Source organism: Mustela putorius, unplaced genomic scaffold (genome assembly GCF_011764305.1).
Source record: "Mustela putorius furo isolate JIRA1106 unplaced genomic scaffold, ASM1176430v1.1 tig00000873_pilon_pilon_pilon, whole genome shotgun sequence".
Taxonomy (NCBI): Eukaryota; Metazoa; Chordata; class Mammalia; order Carnivora; family Mustelidae; genus Mustela; species Mustela putorius.
The window spans coordinates 2,291,812-2,312,857 of NW_025421504.1; the positions used below are offsets into that span (position 1 = coordinate 2,291,812).

General features: G+C 59.9%; 2 protein-coding genes across 8 annotated transcripts in view; one reads left to right on the top strand and one right to left on the bottom strand.

The window, feature by feature from the left end:
* The window catches only part of CCDC40 (coiled-coil domain containing 40), a 35,055-nt gene extending 32,072 nt beyond the window's left edge, over positions 1–2,983 (bottom strand). For 2 of the 3 annotated variants that reach the window (XM_045085766.1, XM_045085765.1), the window contains exons 1-3: positions 2,888–2,982; positions 1,668–1,731; positions 675–1,250 (exon numbers count right to left, since the gene is read on the bottom strand). In XM_045085766.1, the coding sequence (XP_044941701.1) occupies positions 675–1,250; positions 1,668–1,731; positions 2,888–2,916 (669 nt within the window). In that variant the 5' untranslated portion in view covers positions 2,917–2,982. Of the gene's footprint in view, positions 1–674; positions 1,251–1,667; positions 1,732–2,887 lie in introns of all 3 variants that reach the window. The other variant, XR_006608303.1, reaches the window with a different exon arrangement.
* Positions 2,984–3,948: 965 nt separating this feature from the next.
* The window catches only part of TBC1D16 (TBC1 domain family member 16), a 72,976-nt gene continuing 55,878 nt past the window's right edge, over positions 3,949–21,046 (top strand). For all 5 annotated transcript variants that reach the window (XR_006608304.1, XM_045085768.1, XM_045085769.1 and 2 more), the window contains exons 1-3: positions 3,949–4,041; positions 15,659–15,898; positions 18,550–19,126. Coding sequence is in view for 4 of the 5 variants with exons in the window: in XM_045085768.1 (XP_044941703.1) it covers positions 15,721–15,898; positions 18,550–19,126 (755 nt within the window). In the remaining variant the exon portion in view is untranslated. The remainder of the gene's footprint in view (positions 4,042–15,658; positions 15,899–18,549; positions 19,127–21,046) is intronic.

Sequence of the window (21,046 nt, forward strand, 5' to 3'; positions counted from 1 at the left end):
AATGTAGTGAAATTTCCTGATTTTAATAGTGATATTTTGGTTGGTTGTGGGAAGCATTCCTGGAAGCATGACTTATTCTCCAAGGCTTAAAAAAATAAAACAGGTCTTTCAATCACACTTCAACTGTTCTATAAGCCCATGCTTATTTAAAAATAATTTAAAAAGGAATATTATAAGATCATACCTCCTGTCATCATAATCACGATTACCCAGAATTGCATCGTCCCATATGGAAACGACCAGCAACAGGTGGTTATATAAATTAAAATTGATTACAATCCCCATTAAAAATTTAGTTCCTCCTTCTCCCAGGCCACATTTCCAGTGCTCTGTAGCCCCTTGGCACTGGGGGCTACCATGTTGGACAGATGCCGAGCATTTCCATCACCATGGAAAGTTTCACTGCACGGTGGTGCTCTGGGGACCAGAAGCCTGGTTGCCCTGACACAAAATGTTTCCGACCTTGGGTCTGGGGGACACCAAAGAAAGGTCCAGAAACTCTTGGCATTCAAAAGTGGGTCCCGAGACCCTAAGTTTGCTGAGAAATTTCTAATAGGGATTGCAATTTGTTTCTATGATGTGCCTTTTATGTTAAAACAGTACATAACACTACAGGACGACAAACCACAAAGATGATCAAACACTTTCATAAAATCAACCTCAGGGTCACTCACCGGTTTGCTGGCCTGGGCTCCGGAAGCATCCTGGCCTACTGGCTCGGAGGAGTCTACTACCTGCCGGGATGGCTGCGTGGAGATGTCCCTCCAGTCTCTGGATTCCGAGGGGCGGGCGGCTTCTCTGTCTTCGGGAACACCTTCCCCGCTTGCGTGTTCGTGCCACGAGCTCGGGCCCGTTTCCTCTTGGGGCACTTCGGCAGCACCCTCTTCTGAAGGAGCCAGATCTAAGGAACTGACTCTCCCTTCAGGGGATGGGGCTTCCATGTCAGACTCGAATTCCCCTTCAGATTCAAATTCCCCTTCAGATTCATATTCGACTTCATCCCCTTCAAATTCGAATTCCTCTTCCCTTTCTCCTTCGCCATCAATTTCCACTTCTTCAGCTTCCGCTTCCCCCTCAGCTTCCCCTCCCCCCTCAGCTTCCCCTCCCCCCTCAGCTTCCATTTCCCCCTCAGTTTCGATTTCTCCTTCACTTGTGACTTCCCCAGGGGCCGTGATTTCCTCCTCAGAGAGCTCGGTGGCACTAGCAGCCTCATCAGTGTTTTGGTCACTGGTCTTCCCGGTGGGTGACACCTGGAGATTTGTGGCAGGAAAAAGAAAAACCAGGAAACACAGTCAAAGGCTCCCGTGAAGTTCTGTTCGTAACTGCGCAATCACACTGGTGGGGACCTGGCATCCGCACACGTCCGTGTCCCCGGGAGAGTCTGCTCCGCGTTCCGTCTGTTCTTTACAGGGTTTGTAAGGTTCTGCACCCTTCCTTGCGGAACTCAGGTTCTGAAACCCGCGGGTGATCTGAGTAGGGAACGCGGGTCAACCCAGCCAGCTGCCAGCACTTAAGAACGGGGAGAGGAAAACGAGTTTCTCTGCCAAGGGACTGAGTCTGCTTTGGGCCGGGTACAGGATCAGGGCGCAGTTTTCTTGAGCAGCTCTTAGCTCCTTAACCCCCAGTAAAGACAAGCCCAGCACAGCCTACCCCACGGGGAACTTTACCCTGTCGCTTTCATGATTCCCGGCCTCCCCGCCTTCAAGGCCTGACTCGATTTCCTGCGGAGACCTAGGGGCAGAAATACGGTTTAACAGTTTCAAAGAACGGTGTTCTTTCCCTGGGCATTGATTATCTCCCGGTGTCTGTCTATACTATTATGGGCTTGTTGATTATCTGCCTCCCCTCTGGGCTGCTGGCTGTTTGTCACCAACCCCAGCACTAGGTCATGCTTGTCATGTGGAGGGAGCGAGGGCCACACAAGAGTTGTTCCATGAATGAATGAAATGATGGAAACATTCAGAGAACAGCATCGGTAACATTGTAGCAGAAAAGTAACCTGAAATATACTTAAACATACTTTCCGCAGCCCAATGGGGCACAGAAACACAGTGTAAGAGAAAGTGGCACAAAAGGGATACAGAAGTACAAGAATATCATGATTTACATTCTTACAATTATTTTTTTCTAATTAAAAGTACAAGCTTTCCTTTTTCTTTTCTTTCTTTCTTACTTTTTTTTTTTAAAGTCAAAGTGATACAGAAATGTGTGACAATGAAAATCCTCCGACTTTCCCTCCCGTTCTCAAGATAACCACTAGTAGTGAAAGAGACTTAAGGGTATCTTCTTGCAAATATTTTTCTACACATTTAAACACACACACAATTAGAGGCCACCCTCTACATACTGTTTCCCATTTCGTGTTTTCGTTTAAGGTAACCTGGACCTCTTTCCATGTCAGTATATACAAAACTCTATGTTAAAAAAAGGGAAACACCGCGGAAACGTCTAAGGTAAAAGGTCCAATTCCTCAAAAGAGTTTCTGTCCCCGGCCCTGCCCCCGCCTCCTGGAGGCCTGGCGGTGGCAGGGAGGTTGGGGTCCCCGCGGTCAGGAAGCCCCCCGGGGATCCTCCGCACTCCGAGAGACCCCGCGCAGCCCCCAGCCCCCGCGCTTCCTGCTGGTCTACAAGGACCGGAGCTCTCCGCAGGCACCGCCGGGCATCGTGGTTGCCATGGTTACTGCGGGCCGAGCGAGCGGGGTTTCGGGAGCCCAGCGGCCCGAGCGCGGGGAGAGAGGGAGAGGCCCGGCGCGGACAAAGGGACGGAGACGAGGAAGGGCGCGCAGGGCTGGGGGTGGCCGGGGAGGTGGGAAAGGCCGGGAGGGCGGGGACGGACCGGGCCGAGGCGCGGGGGCCTCTTGGATGCCCGCGACCCCCGCCCCGCTTACCCGCCGTCCTGGTCACCCGGCTCCGCCATCGCCCGTTGCTAGGTGACGCCGTCAACATCCGGCGGGCGGGGACCAAGCGCGGGGCCGGCGCGGGCGGCGCGGCCTCTGTGCCCCGGCAGCGCGCGGGAAACGCGGAGCAGCTTCCTACGTCAATTCATTAAACACTAACACAGTCTCGCGTCTCTGAGTCCGAGCTCTGTCCCGCTGGCTCAGGTCCGTAAAGGACAGCCGTGTCCACGAGCGTCCAGCCAGCAACTCCGATGCCCCAGGGACAGCGCCGGGCACCCGGGGACCCGCGGCCGCTCCGCGCCCCGAAGGTGGCAGGCGGAGGTGGGGGCGCGAGGGGCCCCGGAGCACACTGCACCTAGGGGCTGCCCGGGGCGGTTCCAGCCCGGTGCCCGCCCGTCCATCTCCAGACCTGGGGGGCTCGGCGTCCCCTCCGCGGGGACGGAGAAGGGGTGCTCAGTGGCTTTTTTGTGGGTGATGCTCCCTTCTTGCCCCCAAATAGGAAACATACAAATGGAGAGGGCGGGACAGAGAGGCGAGCGCGCACGTGAAGCGTCCCAGGGGTCCTGTGTTCTCTGCGGGGGACATCGGGCTGGGGCTGCCATCCGAGCCCAAGTCCCGGGACTCGGGATCAGGACGTCCGGGCACAGGGGATTTGGTCCGAGGCGATAGGTGACTGGGGCAGCGTAGGGGCGAACCAAGAGGTTGGAGGGGGAGGGCTCGGCGGGGAATGGGGTTGGGCCCGGGGCGGGGTTGGGGTCCGGGTTGGGAGGGGTTTGGGCTGGGCCGGCTCGGCAGGGTCGGGTTCGGGTCCCGGTCCGGGTCCGGGTCCGGGTTGCGGTCCGGGTTGGATCAGGGGCCGGGTTAGGCCCGAGGCCGGTTTGGGGTCTGGATGGGCCCGGGTCCGGGTTGGAATCCCGGCGGGGCCAGGCACCGGGTGGGCCCGGGGGCCGGTTTAGGGGCCGGCTTAGGCTCTGGGCGGGCCGGGGCGGGCCCGGTGGGGCCGGGGGCGGGCCGGGGGCCGGGCCTCGCCGCGCGTCCCCGCCCCGCCGCGCCTCACTGGCGGCCTCGGCGGCGGCGGCGGCGGCGGCGGCGGCGGCGGAGGCTCCGGGACCCGCCGCGAATCCGGCCCCCGCTGCGGGACCCGGGTGGGTTTCGGGGTCCCGGAAGGGACCGCGCGGTCGGGGGCCGAGAACCGGGAGTGGGGGAGCGGGCGGTGTCCCCTCCGCGGGGACGGGGCGGGGGCGCGCGCGGGGCGCTGGGCCTGGCGCGGCGGGGCCCGGGAGGAGCCCGGGTCCGGCCGCAGGCGCGGGAGGCGCGGGGCCCGGGCGCGAGCGGGACGGCGTGGAAGCCCTGCGGCTCGCGCAGACGCGCCCGGGACCCCCTCCGCGGCGGGTGCGGGCGCCCGGGCCGGGAGCGGACCTGATCCGGGGAGACGCCGTGCCCGCCTGCGTGGAGCCGTGGACCCGAGAACTTGCGGTCTTTGTCTTGCTGGATCGTCAGAGCCCGCGAGGGAGAACTTGGAGGGGCCGCCGCGTGCGGACGCGGCCCCCGAAGTGAGCCTCCCGGCCCCGTGGCGCGCTCCCGGCCTTGCGGGGCCTTGGGGTCGGCGGTCTGGCTGGAGGAACCGCGTGTAAGGAAACGCACGTCCCCCAGGCCCGGGCTCTTCCCCCTTGCTTCACTTAAAAAAAGAAAGAAAGAAAGAGTAGAAAAAAGGAGAAGGAAAAAAAATAGGCAATTGAAGACGGCTAAATATACGCTCAGGAGCTCTGCCAGAAGCCGGTGGATCTGAAATCCTGTTCTCGCACCCTCGGAAGCTGGTGTCGTATGTTGGCCACGATCTAGTTCAGATTCTCTCCGAGATGGAGAACGACTAGCACGTCCTGATGCCCGCTCGAAAGTTTGTCCTCCTGCCCCACCAGGTTCCTAGGAGGAGCGGGACTGGTCGCCCCCTGTCCCTCACAGGCGCCCCCTCCCACACTGGTCTTACCAATCTTTTTTTGCTTTGTTTTGTTTCACCACCTGGAAGGCCCAAGTTCTTGCATCCGGGAGGAAGGGAGACACGGTTCTCAGAAATGGCCGTGTGGGGTGGGCGCAGAAGGCGGAGCCCAGAAGTCCATTCCCAGTCTGCCAATGGGTGGATGAGAGAACTTTTAAGAATCTGTGTTGTCAGGTTTAGAAATTCCTTGGTTGAAATAGTAATTGATGAGTGACTCCTGAAGGCTTTGAAGAACCATGGAAACTTCTGTAAAGAGAGGATTATTGAAGCGCTCTTGGCTGGTAGTAGTAACTGGGGAGTTGAGCAGCCGCCCGTGTTGGTACCGGGAGGCGGGGGGATGCTGAGTGCCGTTATTACGTGTTCTGTGGCACTTATTGGCGTGTGGCTTGTTGATGGTGGGCAAAATCTCAGGACGTGGTAGGTGAAAGTTCTTCAGGGAGTTAAAAAACCCTCCGGTGACGATGGTTGCTGTGTATATACTTTCTGATTATTACGCAGGAACTCACTTAGCCCCCAGAACAAACCCATAAAGTCAGGAGTGAGGTTATCCCCATAACAGAGGGGAACGCTGGGCCTTAGGGAGGTAAGTTCCCCAAGTTCATGCCCCGAGGACAGAACCGAGTTTGTGCATCCTCGGGCTCGGGATGCTGCAGCCCCAGAAACGGCTGTGCATGCTGCCCCCTCCCTTGGAAGAGGTGCCTGCTGTTCACATGCACACGCTCTTCCCTACCCCTCGTTTTGCAGACAGGAGAACACGGTTCCTTCTGCCCGATGAGTCATAAAAAAGCGAGGGAGTGGGAACGAATCCCATGTCCCCACCAGCGGCTAGCATCCGTTCTCTTTCGTGCAGAAAGAGCCTCCCGGGGCCTCGGATAAAGACATCTGAGAAGGCAGCCGTGGGGTTTCTGGAGCCTACCTGCTCGCACAGGTCTCTCAGCCCTGGTTTGGGGTGGCTCTGTGCCATGGCTAAAGTGTGGCCTCCAAAGTGAACTGCTGGGTTCAGACGCCAGCCCTGGTCCACGGTACCGACTGCATTCCTCTGTGCCTGAGCCTCTCCGTCTGTGCCGTGGAGATCGTTGTAGCCACGTCCCCGGGCATCGGTCATGCCGAGGACCTAGTGCCTGGCGCATACTCAGCATTATACTTTGTAACAAAATGTTATCAATGACCATCCCTTGGATTGTTCACAGTGAGCAAATTGGTAAAAACATTTTGATGTTGTTTCTTAATTCCTCGTGTGCGTGGTCCATCAGGCGGAAGCTGATCTGTACAGTCCCGGAGTTCGCCGCGTAGGAAGGGTGACGCTCTTCGCTTCGTAACTTCGCGGGGCGCTGGGTCCCACAGGCTGTTCCCCGGGACCAGGGCGCCCAGGCTGTCTGCAAGACAGACTCAGCTCGAGATTTGTCCACCTCCCCCTCCCCCGCAGCGGCGGGACCTCAAATTTCTCACAGGCCTGAATCTTCTCGTGTAAGATTAGCCACGTAGTTTCACACGGTGGGGACAGCATGGGGAGGACGGGCTTGCGGCTGCACAGTGAGGCAAGTGTAGCAGCTGGGGCCCAGGTGCGTTTTACTGATAAACATTGTGTTTCTACAAAACTGGTGAACGTCGGTGAGCCTGGTGCACAGACTTGAAAGCAGGAATCTGCAGCCTCCCCTCCCCCCAGATTCAGGGAAATAGTCTAGGAGATCTTTTTCATTTCACTTCAGTGGTGGTGGTGGTGGTGGGGTGTGTGTGTGTGTGTGTGTGTGTGTGTTTAAGGGTTTTTATTTACTCATGAGACACAGAGAGAGAGAGAGGCAGAGGGGGAAGCAAACCCCCTGCTGAGTCGGGGGCCCCAGGCAGGACTCGATCCCGGGACCCTGAGATCATGTCCTGAGCCGAAGGCACGTGCTTCCCTGACTGAGCCACCCAGGCACCCAGGGGTGGTGGTTTTTTGTTTTTTGTTTTTGCTGTTGACCACCTGTGTGTCCTTGGGCACTGGGTCTTGGGTCACTAAGAAATCTGTTTTGATGAGCTGTCCCATAATGTCCGACCTGAAGCATATCTTTTACTGTGTCTTCTGACCTGATAGAGACCTCAGGGAGGAGCAAGGTCTGGCTGCTTAAAGACTCAGTGAGATGCTCCCCAAGCCCTCACCCAGCAGGGTGGTGTGCCCTGCTCTTGCTGAACCTTGGACGACCAGTCTGTCCAGGTGTTTAAAGGTCACACACGTGATGAGCCACCCGGAGGGGTCCACCTGGCCGCAGGTGCACAGGCGCGGTGTCTACCACCGCAGTAGCCCACGTCGGTCCTAGTTTGTGCGCTTGGCTTTACGTGCTAATTTTTCCACCCTGAGTGACCCAGAATGCACGAGTCTGGTAGATTGGTCGTTCCACCTCTGTCTTTCCAAAATTGGGGCCAAGGGTGTACGTAACAGAAGTCATTTTTACACTTTCCTTTGTCAAGTTCTGTATCTAAAATCTTAGGGGAACCATAGAGACGTCAGGTGCACCTAACCCACTGTTGGGTCGCTGGGTGGCTTCCTGGCTGGGTTTGCACCTTTCCTTGCTTTTGGGGGTCCAGTCCTTCCTTGTTCCTCGATCCTGGCTCATGTCTAAGGTCAGTTTCATCTCCCAGGCCCTACTTCCCCGGCTCTTTGGGGAGGAAATAGTGTTTTGGTATTTGCTGTCAAGGGGGCGCAAGCAGCAGATGGCCTCCTGAGTGAGAGGCAGAGGCCTTGGGGTTTTCCAGGGAGTAGGTGATAATCAAAGTGACAGCTGGGCCGCCGAAAGAGGGAAGTCACAGCGAAGCTGGCCGTCCGCTCCCCCTCCTGTTTCTGTGACTGTCTTGTCTTTACAGCCTCTTAAAGGTCCTTTCCCAGATGGCAGTTGGTCCAAGCCTCCTGCCCTGGGGCTTCTGCCCTACACTACATTCCTTCCTTTTATTTTATTTTATTTTTAAGATTTTATTTATTTATTTGTCAGAGAGAGAGAGAGAGCGTGCACACACAAGCAGGCAGAGGTGGCACGCAGAGGTAGAGAGAGAAGCAGGCTCCCCACTGAGCAAGGAGCCCCACACGGGACTCAATCCCAGGACCCTGAGACCATGACCCAAGTCAAAGGCAGAGGCTTAACCCACTGAGCCACCCAGGCGTCCCTGTTCCTTCATTTTAAATACAAGCTGATCATCTTGTCCTCCCTTGTAGGCAGAGGCCCCGCTCACAGCGACCCTGCTTTTGGGTGACGATCTTCTCCATGGGCATCCTGAGCGTGATGTATGTGTCGGGAAGACCCTTTTCTTCCACGACGGCTCCATAACGCGAAGGGGAGCACCACAGTGAGGACAGGCCGTGTTAGCCCACAGGTCTCTTGTCCGCACAATGAGACGTGGAAGACCCAGCTTCCCCACATCGTGTACCCCAAGGATTGGGTTCTGAGCCCGTCTACCTGTGGGGTGTAGATCCCCCTCTAAACTGCAGAGCTGGGGCTTCCGGGAAGGACCACGGCACACATGCCTGGGAGAGAGGGCGGGGGTCTCCTGGGACCGGTGTTAGCAGCAGACGTTGCGTGGGAGGAACATGATCCTTGTTTTTGTGTGTCTGGCTCCTGGTTAAATAGCATCGCCTGTTCCCCGCTCTGCGTTGATCCGGCTTTGGGAGCAAAGCGGGGGAACCGGTTCCTGCCAGCGCCGTGGCAAGGCCTATTGCGGTGTGCCTGTGCCGGGGTCGGGGCTGGGTCATCCCCTGTGGGCTCCTTCCCATCACACGTTCCCTAACGTGTCCAGCGGCCCTCCACCCCGCCCTGCCTCCCCCCACGCGGCGAGCGGCTGTCAGGATGGCTGTGGGCTCGAGCCTCCGGTCCGCAGGAACAAGCAGCCCCGGGACTCGCCGGGACCGCGCTCGCCCTGCTGACAGCTGCATCCCACGAGCCAGGTGGGCCCGAGACAGGTGCACGGCACAGAGCAGCGAACGGGAGAAGTCAAGCTCCTGCTCTTAGAGTGGCTGCCGGCTGCCCCATCTGTCTGGTCTTCCTAGGGAGGTTCCGGGAGAGAACTTTGCACCTTTGCTCCTGTTTGCTTTTCTGGTTGGCAAATGATGGGGCCCCTTAATGCCAGGACAGGAAACCAGGGCTCTGGGTGGAGGAGGAGGCCAAGGGCAGGCCCTGGCGTGAGCGCGCCCTTTCCTCCCGTCTGTCCTGCTGGGAGCCGCGTCCTCCTCTCTTTTGGCTCTAGACCTGGGGTCCCCCTCATATTGTCTAAAAGGTGGTCGCCCTGCATAGGCATTTGACAGTCGGGGGGTGAGTTAGAAGTCCATGCTTTCCTGCGTCTTTGCCGTGGCGTGCCGTGGCGTGTCAGTGGTAGAACGGCTCCCAGAGACGTCTGTGTCCAAATCCTGGGGACCTGGGACTCAGTTAGGGTCCGTGGCATTAAGGTTGCTCGGTCATCAACCGTCCTAGAGATGGAGAGATTGTCCTGGATCCTCCAGTGGGACCAGGGCCGTCTCAGGGTCCTTAGATGCATAAGGAGGGGAAAGACAGCGCCAGAGCCGTGTGCTGGGGTGGGGGTGGGGGAACCAGAATGGGCACCAGTAGCTTTGGAGGTGGAGGGAGGGCCAGGAGCCCAGGGCCGTGGGAGAGTCCAGAGGTGGTAAAGGTAGGGACGCGGATTCTCCCCGGAGGCGGCGCAGCCCTTCCCACACCTTGGTTTGAGCCGGGTGAGCCCGGGTGGGACTCGTGGCCTTCAGACCTGTGAGCTTATTTGTTTGGGTTTTCAGCTGTGGAATGTGTGGTGATGGGAAACTTTCAGCAGCCACGGAAAACCAGCGCGCAGGGGACGGCGGTGCCTTCCGAAGGCTCCTTTCTGGCTTCTCAGTGACTTAGGCTCTGTCTCTGGCCAGGACCCTTCTCCCCAGGTATAAGTCACCAATTCCTGGGGAACGAATTTTGGGTAATGGATGTCTCCGCTTCACCCTGAAAATATTGGAGGAGGGCCCTGCACCAGCGCCACCACACTGAGCTCCACGGCCTCTGCTGCCTCTGGCCCGGGGCTGGTGGCAAGTGCTCCCGGGGCGTCTAGGAGCAAGTGCGGTCAGGGGAGACCAGCCACCCCCTGCCCCTGGCCATGACCCAGCAGCAGGGCCAGGTCCAAACAGGGGTGTGAGATAAACACCTGCCCCCTTCTCCGCTGCCCACTCTCAGCCACCCCCAACCCCTGTCCTGGGTCCCCAGTTTCCCTTCCCCCGCAGGCTGCTGGCGGCTGAGAACCCGTAGTTCTGGAAGGTATTGGGAGAGCCACCAGGAGCGGGGAGGGCCTTCTGTGGAGGGAGCTCGGTGTCACGGACATGTGTGTGTGTTTTGAGGGGAGGCCAAGTTCTGTTCTTTTGAACGACACCATAGCCTATTGGCAAAAATCTGGCCCGACCTCGTGGTCACCATGGCTCAGAGCAGCACAAAGCTCGGCTTACCATCGTGGCTGCACAGATGGCTGGAGACCAGCCCCGCTGTTCTTACTTTATACCTTTTAAAATCACTACTTTCTTTCTTTCTTTTTTTTGCACCCGGAATGATGCTCATTCTGGATCTTGGCTTCCTCCATCTCCGGCTCCCTGTGCCGACCGCCAGGCTGGCAGCACTGTCCTTTCTGTCAGCAAAAACCAAGCATGTGGACCTCTACTGCAGGTGGCATTCTGGTGGGCACATCCGTCAGGAAGGGGTCTTGGACTCAGGAGCTTATCACCTAAAATCCACAAGACCGACGCGGGCGTGACCGTTTTAAAGTAGAAACGTTAGGGGAACGGATCGGAGGAGAATTAGGTCTTTATCTTCGTCAGGGGTCTACCGGGGGCGGCTTCCCTCTCCACTTCCCTTCTCTCTCTGGGATGGGGACGGCCCGGGACGTCGGTATGATGCGCTTTGAGCATCTCGGCTGCTGTTTTGATTCCAGCGAACGCCGAGTCCTTGCTGGGGGGAGCCGGGGAGCCGCTTCTGGCCGCGGGCTCCCCTCAGGTGAGAGGAGCTGATCTCGTGCGTCTCTGGATCTCTGCTAATGGCACTTAAAGGGTGTGCTGGTTGTGCGCCTGCCCCCAGCTCTGTCCGAGGTAGAAGGGGAGTAAGTCACCTGCCCAGAGACCCCAGACCCACAAGGGCACCTGGTGTTCTTGCTCAGAATCTTGTCCCCGGGAAGACGTTCTGGAGCACAGCTTTCTGGTCTACCAGGAGGGGTCGTTCCCTGTGTTCCTCCCACCCCCGCGGGTCACCAGGTCCCAAAGGTCACGGACATAAACTGCTCTGCAGGTTTTGAGTGAAGCCCTCAAGGTCATGCATCTTGCGGACTCAAGGACAGGAGGAAGACCCCCGTCAGGGCGTGCAGCTCTGGCCAGGCCCTGGCATTGCTACTGCTGCCCCTCGGGCTGCCTCTGGCGCCCAGCCCGTGTCCGGCCTCCATCCGCCGCAGTCCTCTCGGCCGGCATTCTCCGGGGGGCGGGCACTCTGGTCTCCGCCCTCTTTTTTAAAATTAAATTTTATTTTTTAGAGCGTTTTAGGTTTACCAAAAACAGTGCAGAGAGCATCTGGACACCCCTCTCCGGGTTCCACTATTACGGTAGTTTTCATCTCGGTCAGGGATACAGAGTGGTGCCCATCTGGGCCATTTTGAAACATGCAGTTTCGTGGCACTGGGGCCGTTCACATCCTGCTCGCGTCCCCCTGGTGCCGCCTGCCGGGCCCTGACCCCTGCCCCTTCCCTTCCTGCCTGACCAGCCAGCTCTGCGGGGGGCAGGCCTCCCTCCTCCCTCCCCGTTCCGCCTCACCACTGCTCTGTGTCACGCCGTGGCCTCTTCCTGGACCTGTGCCCTGTTCTGGACACCTTGTCCATCTCCAAATTTCCTCGTTTCAAAGGACGCTAGTCACACTGGATTCCGGCCTCTCTAATGGCCTAATCCCAACCTGATCACCTCTGTAAAGACCCGTCTCTGAATACAGCCGCATTCCGAGGTGCTGGGCGGGGGGTTGGAGCTTCATCGTATGATTTGGGGGTTGGGGGAAGACACACGCTTAGACTCATTAACACGTGGGAGAATGCACTTACGCTGCGGCAGAAAGCAAGACTCCGGTCACCCCCGTGGGGCATCTTTCCTTTTTTATAAGACAGACACAGAGGATAGGAACGGACACGCGAACGGTTTCGGATCCTGTGATTTAAGGCACTTGTGTTCTTTGTGCTTCTCTGAGCTTGGTGCCTAATTTACAAAAAAAAAAAAAAAAAAAAAAGCATTCAAAAATAGGTCAAGGGCTCTCTCGGCGAGCCGTGTGGTAGCAGAGGCTGGGAACCGGGTTTCATGTCAATGAAGGCGGCTCACGGAGGAGCAAATGCATTTGGAGAGCGTGTGGGAAGTGTCTGAAGAGGGTGACTCTTTGTGGGGGCGTTTGACAGACACCCCCAGGGTGCGGCCTGCCGCAGGACGCTCTGGGGCCGGAGCTGGGGGGCCTGTCCCCTGCCCACCCAGGTGGCGGGGGTGTGGTGGGAGCTGAACTCTGAGCACAGGGGACGAAGGTCTTAGGCGCCAAGTTTCTCTGCTCCCCGAGTGACCCGAACGCTCGGAACCCGTTTTCTCGTTTGCAGAACTTGCTTGTAGGAGGTCGCGAGGGCCAGAGTCTCAGGGCAGGAGAGCGTGCGGTCCGCGTCGGGTGTGCGGGGAAAGGGGATTGTGAGCTTGTGTTTTGGGACGCCCTTCAAACCTTCCGGCACGTTCTTCTGATTGTCCTCCGCGGTGGCAGACGTGTTCACTGAAGGGCGGTTTGGGTTCTGGACTCAGCCGACAGCTGTTTGCAGCCCCGTCGGAGTTAGCGAAGGGACACCAGGGGAGACCCCGAGGGAGCCGAGGCCTCGGCCGCAGTGTGGGTCCCGGCTGAGCTGCCCTTAACGTGAAACAGACCCCTGACTCCAGAGGCCGAGGGGACGTCGAGCAGCTCGTTTCCGCATGGATTATGGGCCGAAACGATCCTGTTTGGGGAATGAGGACTGAAATGAAAGTGTGTTACCAACGTTCGGCTTCCTCCTCGCTGTTCACTTTTTAAGACGTGGCTGGGGGATGTCAGCAAACCGGGCAGGGCTGGTCTAGAAAGAAGAGACTCATTTTCTTGTACGGCTCGTGAAGGGACCTTGTCGTTCTGGAACGATTCTGAAGGCTAAACATATTCTGGACAGCAGAGTCGTCGCTAGAATAACAATACCGACAGTTGCACAGACGACGCGATACGGAGGGCGTGTGATTGGTTTTTTTTTTTTTTAAAGAATTTTATAGGTGCTGGGGCTTGCCTCCAAGTTCAGACCAGTGGGGGGCTTATGGGGTGGCCACCCCCTTGACCTGCAGAGTCCGGGAAGGCTTCCCGGAGAGGCTGGCCTGGAGGCAGTTGGGGTAGAGGGAGGGGCCGAGTATCCAGAAGGTGGCCTGAGCCAGGGGTCAGCTGTCGGCAGCCCATGGGCCAAATCAAGCCTTCTGCTTGTTTTCTGGTCTTGGAGCTAAGGTTGGGTTTTATATTTTTAAATGATTGGGAAAAAACTAAAAGAATTTTCTGTGAGGCATAGAGATTGGGAGATTCAGGTGAGAGTGTCTGTGAGTCAAGTCTCACTGGGTCACAGACACCCCTTCTGATTCCCGTCTGTGGCCGCTGCCACACGGTGGGACCGGCAGCCGCAGGGCCCGATGATTACTGAATGGTCCTTGAGGTCAGCTGGCTGCCCCCGGCCAGGGGGGTTGAGAGTATTGGTCTGGGGGAAGCCTTTGAAGGGTGGATTTGGGCCCTGGATACGACCAGGAGGGGAGTGATGTCCTTGGCTTGTGGCTGAGGCAGTGAGTGTCCCGGAACCGTGATTTTCAAGGCCATGTCGATATTGGGAACCCCGGTCATTCGGGAGAAGGGCGTGATGGATCTTTCTGGGTAAAGATGCGGACAAGGGAGGGTGACTTTCGGGCTGGCAGGAAGCCGTTAGAAGAATCCTGTGCTTGGGAGAGTTCGTGACTTTCTGGGGAGATCTGAGAACAGAGTTGAGGGCACGGGAGGGGCCCCCACAGGGCCGGGGGCTGAGGATCCGGCATGGAGCCCCCCTGGCCTCGGACAGGGAAGGGCACCCTGAGCCTGGCCCCCCTGCCCCACGAGCCTGTGCAAACCCTCCAGCAGAAAGAGCCTCACGTAGGGAACCCTGCAAACCAGCTCTGGGCTGGGGGAGAAGCGTCAGAAATGCAGGAGGTTCGAAGAGTTGCTGTCCTGCGGTGAGACAGACAGGACATAAAACTGCACGGCCGTCTTACTGAGTGGCATTAAGTCCCTTCACGCCGCTGTGGGGCCGTCACCACCATCCGTGTCCAGAACACTGTCGTCGTCCCAAACTGAAAATTTGGCCCCAAAACACTAACTCCCCATCCCGCCCCTCCCCCAGCCCCTGGCACCCAGCATCCCCGTCCTACGTTCTCTCTCTGTGATTCTGACCCACGACTCCAGTGGCCTCATGGACGTGGAATCCTACACTCTGTGTCTTTCTGTGCGTGGCTGACATCACCAGGCACAGTGTCCTTGAGGTCCACCCATGTGGCTGGTGGCTGAGTGTCCTTCCTTGAGGCCGAATAAGATCCCCCGTGCGGATGGACCCCGTTTAGTCTGTCCGTCATCGACGATGCTGTCGTACTGGCTCTCACCTCATTTCTTTTCTTTCAACGAGAGGAAGGCGATCCGGTGTCCCCGTCCCGGCCCTGCCCCGTGAGGCTGACCTGCACCTGCTCAGTGTGGGCTGCGTCTCGCACACGCAGCGCCTCTGGCGGGGGACGGCAGGGTCTGCGCACACGAGCTCACTCCCGTGGCTCCGTCCACGGCTCCGCTGGGTGGCTGCGTTCTGGGGCTCGACTGATGTGAAGCGTCTGGCCGGTCCACACTGCGAGCGATTTCTGACGGCTGGAATAAAAATTGCTTCGGGCCGTCTGCCGGGTGTTGGGCTTTCGTCCGGCCCTAGGACTCCTCCTCGATGAGCTCTCCCGCTCACTCTCCCGCGCATCGCCCTGCTCCTCCTGTCGGGGAATCGCGAGGAGTTCTGGATGCGTCTGGGTCGGTCCTCCGGTTTCTCGTTTACTGTTTTAATTTTTATTTATTTATTTTGTACTTTTTTACGTGATCTCAACACCCCATGTGGGGCTCAAACTCATGGCCCCGAGATCAAGAGTCACCCCGTCCTCTGAGCCGGCCAGACGCCCCTCTCAGTGCCGGGTTGTAGGCAAACTCGGGTCCTTGTGACACCCTTCCCAGCGGAGATGGCCCGTCACGTGTCAGGACATCAGGCCAGGCTGGGGGTGGAGGAGGCCTGGCAGGGCGATTGTAGGAAGGAGGTGCTCCCTGGGAAGCCCGGTGGAGGGGCTGAGGTTCAGGACGGGAGGGCTCGTCGACGCAGACGCAGACGCAGGGCAAAACTGAGCAGAGACAAGTCTGAGCGTTTCCTGGCATCACCATGGGGGAGCAGAGCGCCCGTGACAGGTGGTTGGGCCCCGGGGAGACGTGAGCCATGCCTGGAGTCATGGCGGGAAGGGCGCTGCTGGTGGCATCCGTGGGTAGAGACCGGGGTCGCCTTCAGCACTGAGAACGACCCAGCCCCAAATGTCCATGGTGCCACGTGGCCTCGTTTTAGCAGGACCCATCCTGGAGGTCAGCGAACTTCCATCTGTCTTGCGCTGGCCGGTGTGAGGCAGGACGCAGCGCCGAAGACACCCGGCCTGACGCGCCTCCTCTGTCTTTCTCCCCCAGCCACGTCCGGACGAGCCCTGCCTGGGCCGACGCGTGCAGAGGATGGAAGCACTCCCCCGGCAATGTCTCTGGGCCGCCTCCTTCGCCGGGCCTCCTCCAAAGCCTCGGACCTCCTGACCCTCACCCCGGGCGGCGGTGGCGGGCCCCTCTCCGTCCTGGATGGGGAGATCATCTACTCCAAGAACAACGTGTGCGTGCACCCGCCCGAGGGACTGCAGGGGCTCGGAGGGCACCACCCAGGTGAGCCCGAGAGATGGGAGGGCCTGGGCGGAGGGGCTTGGTTTCTTTCTAAAGTGCCCAAGCCCCAGCTTCGGAAAGCTTTGGGCCACTTCCCCATTTGTCCTGATTCCCCCATCTTCGAAGGGGCTGGTGACCTTTAACTTGTACACGTGGGGCGGGACGGCTTACGGGGAATCAGCCTCAGAAGAGGACATTAGGTCATGCCCAGCTGCTGGGAGCAGGGAGCCTGCAGGCAGGGATGCGGGCAGCCCTCCTCTGTGGGCATGGACTGGTACCCATGGGCCCCCTCCACTGTGGCACGACCACACCCCTTGAGCTAGGCCTGGTGGTTGCTTCGCTTCCCACAGCCGGGAAGGCCGTGATGAGAACCAGGTAGACTGTAGGGCAGGCCCCGGGAAGCACCAGTCCTGTCTCCACCTGTCCTCTAACCCCCCGGTTCTGAAATCAGGGCAGAAAGCATCAGCTGGAGTCTGCCGCTGGGAGATGCGGGGGCCATAGATTCATTCCCCTAGGGCCATGCCCGGGGCACACCAGCACCAGGGCCTCCGTGAGCCTGGGCTGGACACTGTTCCTGCAGTGACAGCAGCTTGGCGATCTTGTGCCAAGTCGCAGACAAAGAAACTGCCTCTTTCCCAGGGCTCAGGCTGTTTCCCGAGCCCTGCTGCGGTGGCCGGCCGCCCGGTGCTCCGCGGGGCTGCGGCTCACAGCACGGAGCAAAGCAGTCGCGGAGCAAAGCAGTCGCTTCTCTTCCAGGTCGGGTACTGGACTGTGGCTGTCCTCGGGCCGGGGCGGGTCTGAGGCTGTTAGATCCGGTCATAGCAACGGGGCACTGACCTCCCTCAGCCCCGCTTGCCTCCCATGGGAAAGACAAAATGATGGGTCAGTGATACCCAAGTCCTGTGTCCTTTGTCGCTTCTGCCGACGGCTGTGACAAGCACATGGTTTGCCTTATCTGTACGTTACCCTCCTGAGAGTGCCGGGAGCTGGGACAGGCCTCTGTTTTGGACGAGGAGGCTGGTGCTCAGAGAGGCTGGGCCGTTCCCAACGCTAGCCCGGGGAGGAGGTGGGACAAGGGCAGGCTCTGGGCGATCTTTGTTCTTCCCTCGGCCTCCCCGGGCTGCTGGAGGGCCCTCGGGGCCCCCAGTGCACCTGCGGGGGGCCGGCTGCGGCCTGTGGACTCGCCCACCCAGCACAGACAGAAGCCCCACACCAGACGTCAGACATCGAAAAGTTAACAAATGACGGTCAGGCCTGAGCACTTTGCTGTATGCAAATTATGCGTCTGCAAAATACTGAATGAGTGAATTAAAAGACAAAATGTTTAAATTACGTTAATGAACTGGTCCTACCTCGGTGAGTCTGTCTTTGTAGCCCCTGACGGTCGGGTGCGGGTTCGGAGTCTTCAGCCCCCACAGGTCCCAAAGCAGGAGAGTCCGTCTCCAGCCCAGCTCTGTCCTGCACTAGAAGGGACCACAGGCACCCACATGGGGACACCCCAGCCTGCCCACAGCCCCCACAGACAGCTCAGGAGCAGGCCCTGGGAGCCGGCTCCAGGCCATGTAGACAGGGAATTCTAGCGTCCTGCAGTGCGCTCTGGTGGCGTGTGGCCCTGGACTCCTGACCACGGGGCCAACTCTGAGGGTTCGAGGAGGGGACAGAGGTTCTAGGGCCGGATCTGAGAGTGTCAGCTCTTCTGGTCTCAGTCGGAAAGAACAGCACAGCCCTGGGAGAACGTCGTGCGGATGCCGCCGTGATGGAAGGCCCCGGGGTGAGGGCAGAGTCCTGGGGCTCCCCTCCCCGTCCCCGAGCCACAGGATCTGAGGGTATGAAACACGTGGCCTCCTCTGCTCCTTACCGTTATCCCGGAGTGTCCCCACCTCTTCTGGAAATAGGAGCGAGGCTCAGGAGACTGGTGCAGGTTCTCAGAGCTCCGGGGGATGTGACTGACGGCCCAGTTCGGCCCCGGGGGCTTTCTAGAGCAGAGACCAGGAGGCCTGGGCACCTGGCATGATCAACCCAGGAGTCAGGACATCCTGAAGTGTCAGGAAATGCCGCTTGTCCCCAGACTGAGCATTCGGGGACCCAGAGAGCCCACCCACTGGCAGCCGCCTCTGAGGGGCACCGCTCTTCTCTGGCCCTGTCCACGGTCTGGTGCCTGACATCGGGGACGCCCCTCCTTCCAGAAAGCTGCATTAAAGAAGACACACCGAGACCCCAACTGACTGGAAAACGCCCAACACCCTTCTTTGGATTTATTTTGTATGAGACAGAAATAAAGTCCGCAGCTTCCGTCACTCCCAGGCGTGGTGAAACGGGGCTCCTGGGCCCCTGGGCTCGCCCAGACCTGGAGGCTGGCTGTGGGGAGGGAAGTTCCGGGGCTGCCGGACCGTGGCCGGGGTGGGGCTCTGAGCAGGAGGAGGGCTCCCCAGGCATGGGGAAGTGGCGACAGGCCACTGCCTGGGAGCCCGGTCCCTGAATCGGCTACGTGCCCCCGTTTTCACTCACTGAGCCGACCGCGCCCCTGGCCACGCTGTCCTCGGGGCCGGGCTGTCTGGCCGGGTCCTGTCCTGGCGGCCCAGGGCGGGGCCTTGACCAGGAGCCAGACAGAGGCGCCGCGGTCCCTAACGCACCTGTCCTCCCGACCCTGGCAGGATACCTGTGCCTGTACGTGGAGAAGGACGAGCTGCTGGGCAGCACCGTCATCCTCGCGTGGGTCCCCAACTCTCGCATCCAGAGGCAGGACGAGGAGGCGCTGCGCTACATCACCCCCGAGAGCTCGCCCGTGCGCAAGGCGCCCCGCCCACGGGCCCGGCGCGCCCAGAGCCTGGGGACCCCCCACCAGCCCTCCCCTACGGAGCCCAGGCCTGCCCTGACCCCCAGAGATGAGGACGCCCTGGTGGTGGCACAGGGCAACCCAGACGCCGGGCTCGTCAGCCCCTCCCCCCCTTCCGAGGACGGGGAGAAGCTGGCCCGGGGCTTGGGGGTGGCCCCCCCGCCGGCCCACAGCGACTCCGGGATCCTGTCGGCCGACGGGGCGGAGGAGGGGCGGGAGCCGCGGCCCGAGGCCAGCGAGGAGGAGGGCTCCCTGGAGCTGTCGGCCGAGGGCGTGAGCAGGGACAGCTCCTTCGACTCCGACTCCGACGCCTTCTCCTCGCCGTTCTGCCTCTCGCCCATCAGCGCCGCCCTGGTGGACAGCGGCAGCTCCGTGTTCCTGGACAGCGAGAGCGGGTGAGTCCTGAGTCCGACCCGCAGGGCCTGCCCTGCGCCTCGTGGGGGGCGATGGCGAGAGTAGAGGCTTTGCTCCCTGAGGGCTGTGGGCGGCCTGCGTCTCACCCTACCGGGGTCCGGCTCTCCTGATGCCAGGGCCTCGGCCCCCGTGTCCCACCACTGATGCTGCTCAAGGAGACGGTGAAGGACCCGCGGAGGGGGGGTTCTGCCTTCTCGCCCGTCCCCTTCCCCTCGGCGGCCTCACCTAGGATAAGCCGTGCCTACAGGGTGGACTTGCCCTGTAACCCAGGCTAAACCCCATGGGCCCAGGCCCTGGGAATCCTGGTGCCCCAGTTCACATCAGTGGGGGGACAGTGGCTTGTGGCCATCCCACAGACCCCAGGCAGGCTTGGAGACTCCTGGCTGGTAGCCCAAGGCCTTTGGGGTTGCAGCCAAACCAGGCATGTGGCCCAGCCCCCGCATCCCGGGGGAACCTTAACCTTTCTGCCCAGACCCTTGAGCTCTAAGAGGCTGGAGCACAGTCCTGGGGGTGATGTTCTTGTCACTCCCTCTGTAGCCTGAGAGCCCAGGGACACCCGATGCTGGCTCAGGCCACATCCTGTTCTGGGTGTACCTGACCGGAGAGGGTTGTCACAGCCGGTAGCAGCCACCACGCAGCATCATGAAGGGGCCGCAGGGCATTGCTGGGGTGGGCGTGCCCAAGGCTCGGGAACAGCGGGCTTGCACTATCCTGGAGAGGCCAGGGCCTGCGCAGGCCGGGCCACCCCTGACCTCGGCAGCCCCTTCTCATGCTCCGGGCAGGGTCCTTGCTCTCATTAGGTTTCTGGGTGGACAGTGGTCACGCCCCTAAGCCCTGCTGTGTTCAGCTGGCACGTGATCACCAAACTCGAGCTGTGAGCTGGGCGCGGGCGAGGTTGGAGGCCTCAAGCACTGGGGTGGGCACCAGGCTTGTGCGCCTCGGGCAGCTCCCGCTTACGCTCACAGCTACCTGAGACCCCGCGGGCGGGTCCTGCCATCACCGCCCCCCGCCACTCACACACACCCAGAAAGGGAAAGCGAGGCTCGGAGAGATTATGTAACTTGCTGGAGGTCGCAAAGCCGGCACGCTAGAGGAGCTGGGTTTGAGCCCAGCTGGCTCTGCCCCAGACCCGGAGCACACGAGGTCACACAGGACGGACAGAAGCGGGGAGCAAAGGAGTAGGAATCTGAGCTTCTTGGGTTTTTTCCTGGTTTTATCCCCTCAATACGATGCGGTCCACTGGAGCCTGGGAGTGGCCTGGTAACCGCTGTCCACGTCCCGGAGAGTGCCTGTGGAGGGGAGCGCCGCGCCCCCTGTGCACTGAGCTGTGTGGGGGTCCCCACCAGAACCGGCCTGGGATCCAGAACAGCCTGGCTTCCCGCCGCGGGGCTTGGCCGGAGCTTGGTCACAGGCCCAGGTGGTGGGGACAGGTCCCGAGTTCCATCTTGACTGTGACTCAGGTGTGCTGGGCCTGGCCTTTGGTCTCATGGCAGAGGTCGTAGTGGCAGAACCGGAATCAGGGCCTGATGTAATGGGCCCCGTAGGGACCCCAGTCGCGTAAGGAGCTTGGATTGGGAGTTCGGGAGACCTGGCCGGCACGAGCCCGGGAAAGCACTGTGTCTTCTTAGAACCTCCGTCTCCTCGTTCGTAAGAGGAGGATAGTAACCTGTTTTATGGGGTTACCTTGTGAGTTCACTGCAGGCTGCTTGCCCCCGCCCCCCGCCTTGCTGGGTCTGCACACCGGCTGCCTGTGGGCACCTCCCAGGGGACACGTCTTACTCTCCTCATGGCCAGGCGATTCCAGATGCGTCTAGACTGGAGGTTCTCACCTGGGGCCGAGTCTGCCCTAAGGGACACATGGCAGTCTTGGGACACATTTTGATTGGCCTCTGGTGGCTGGA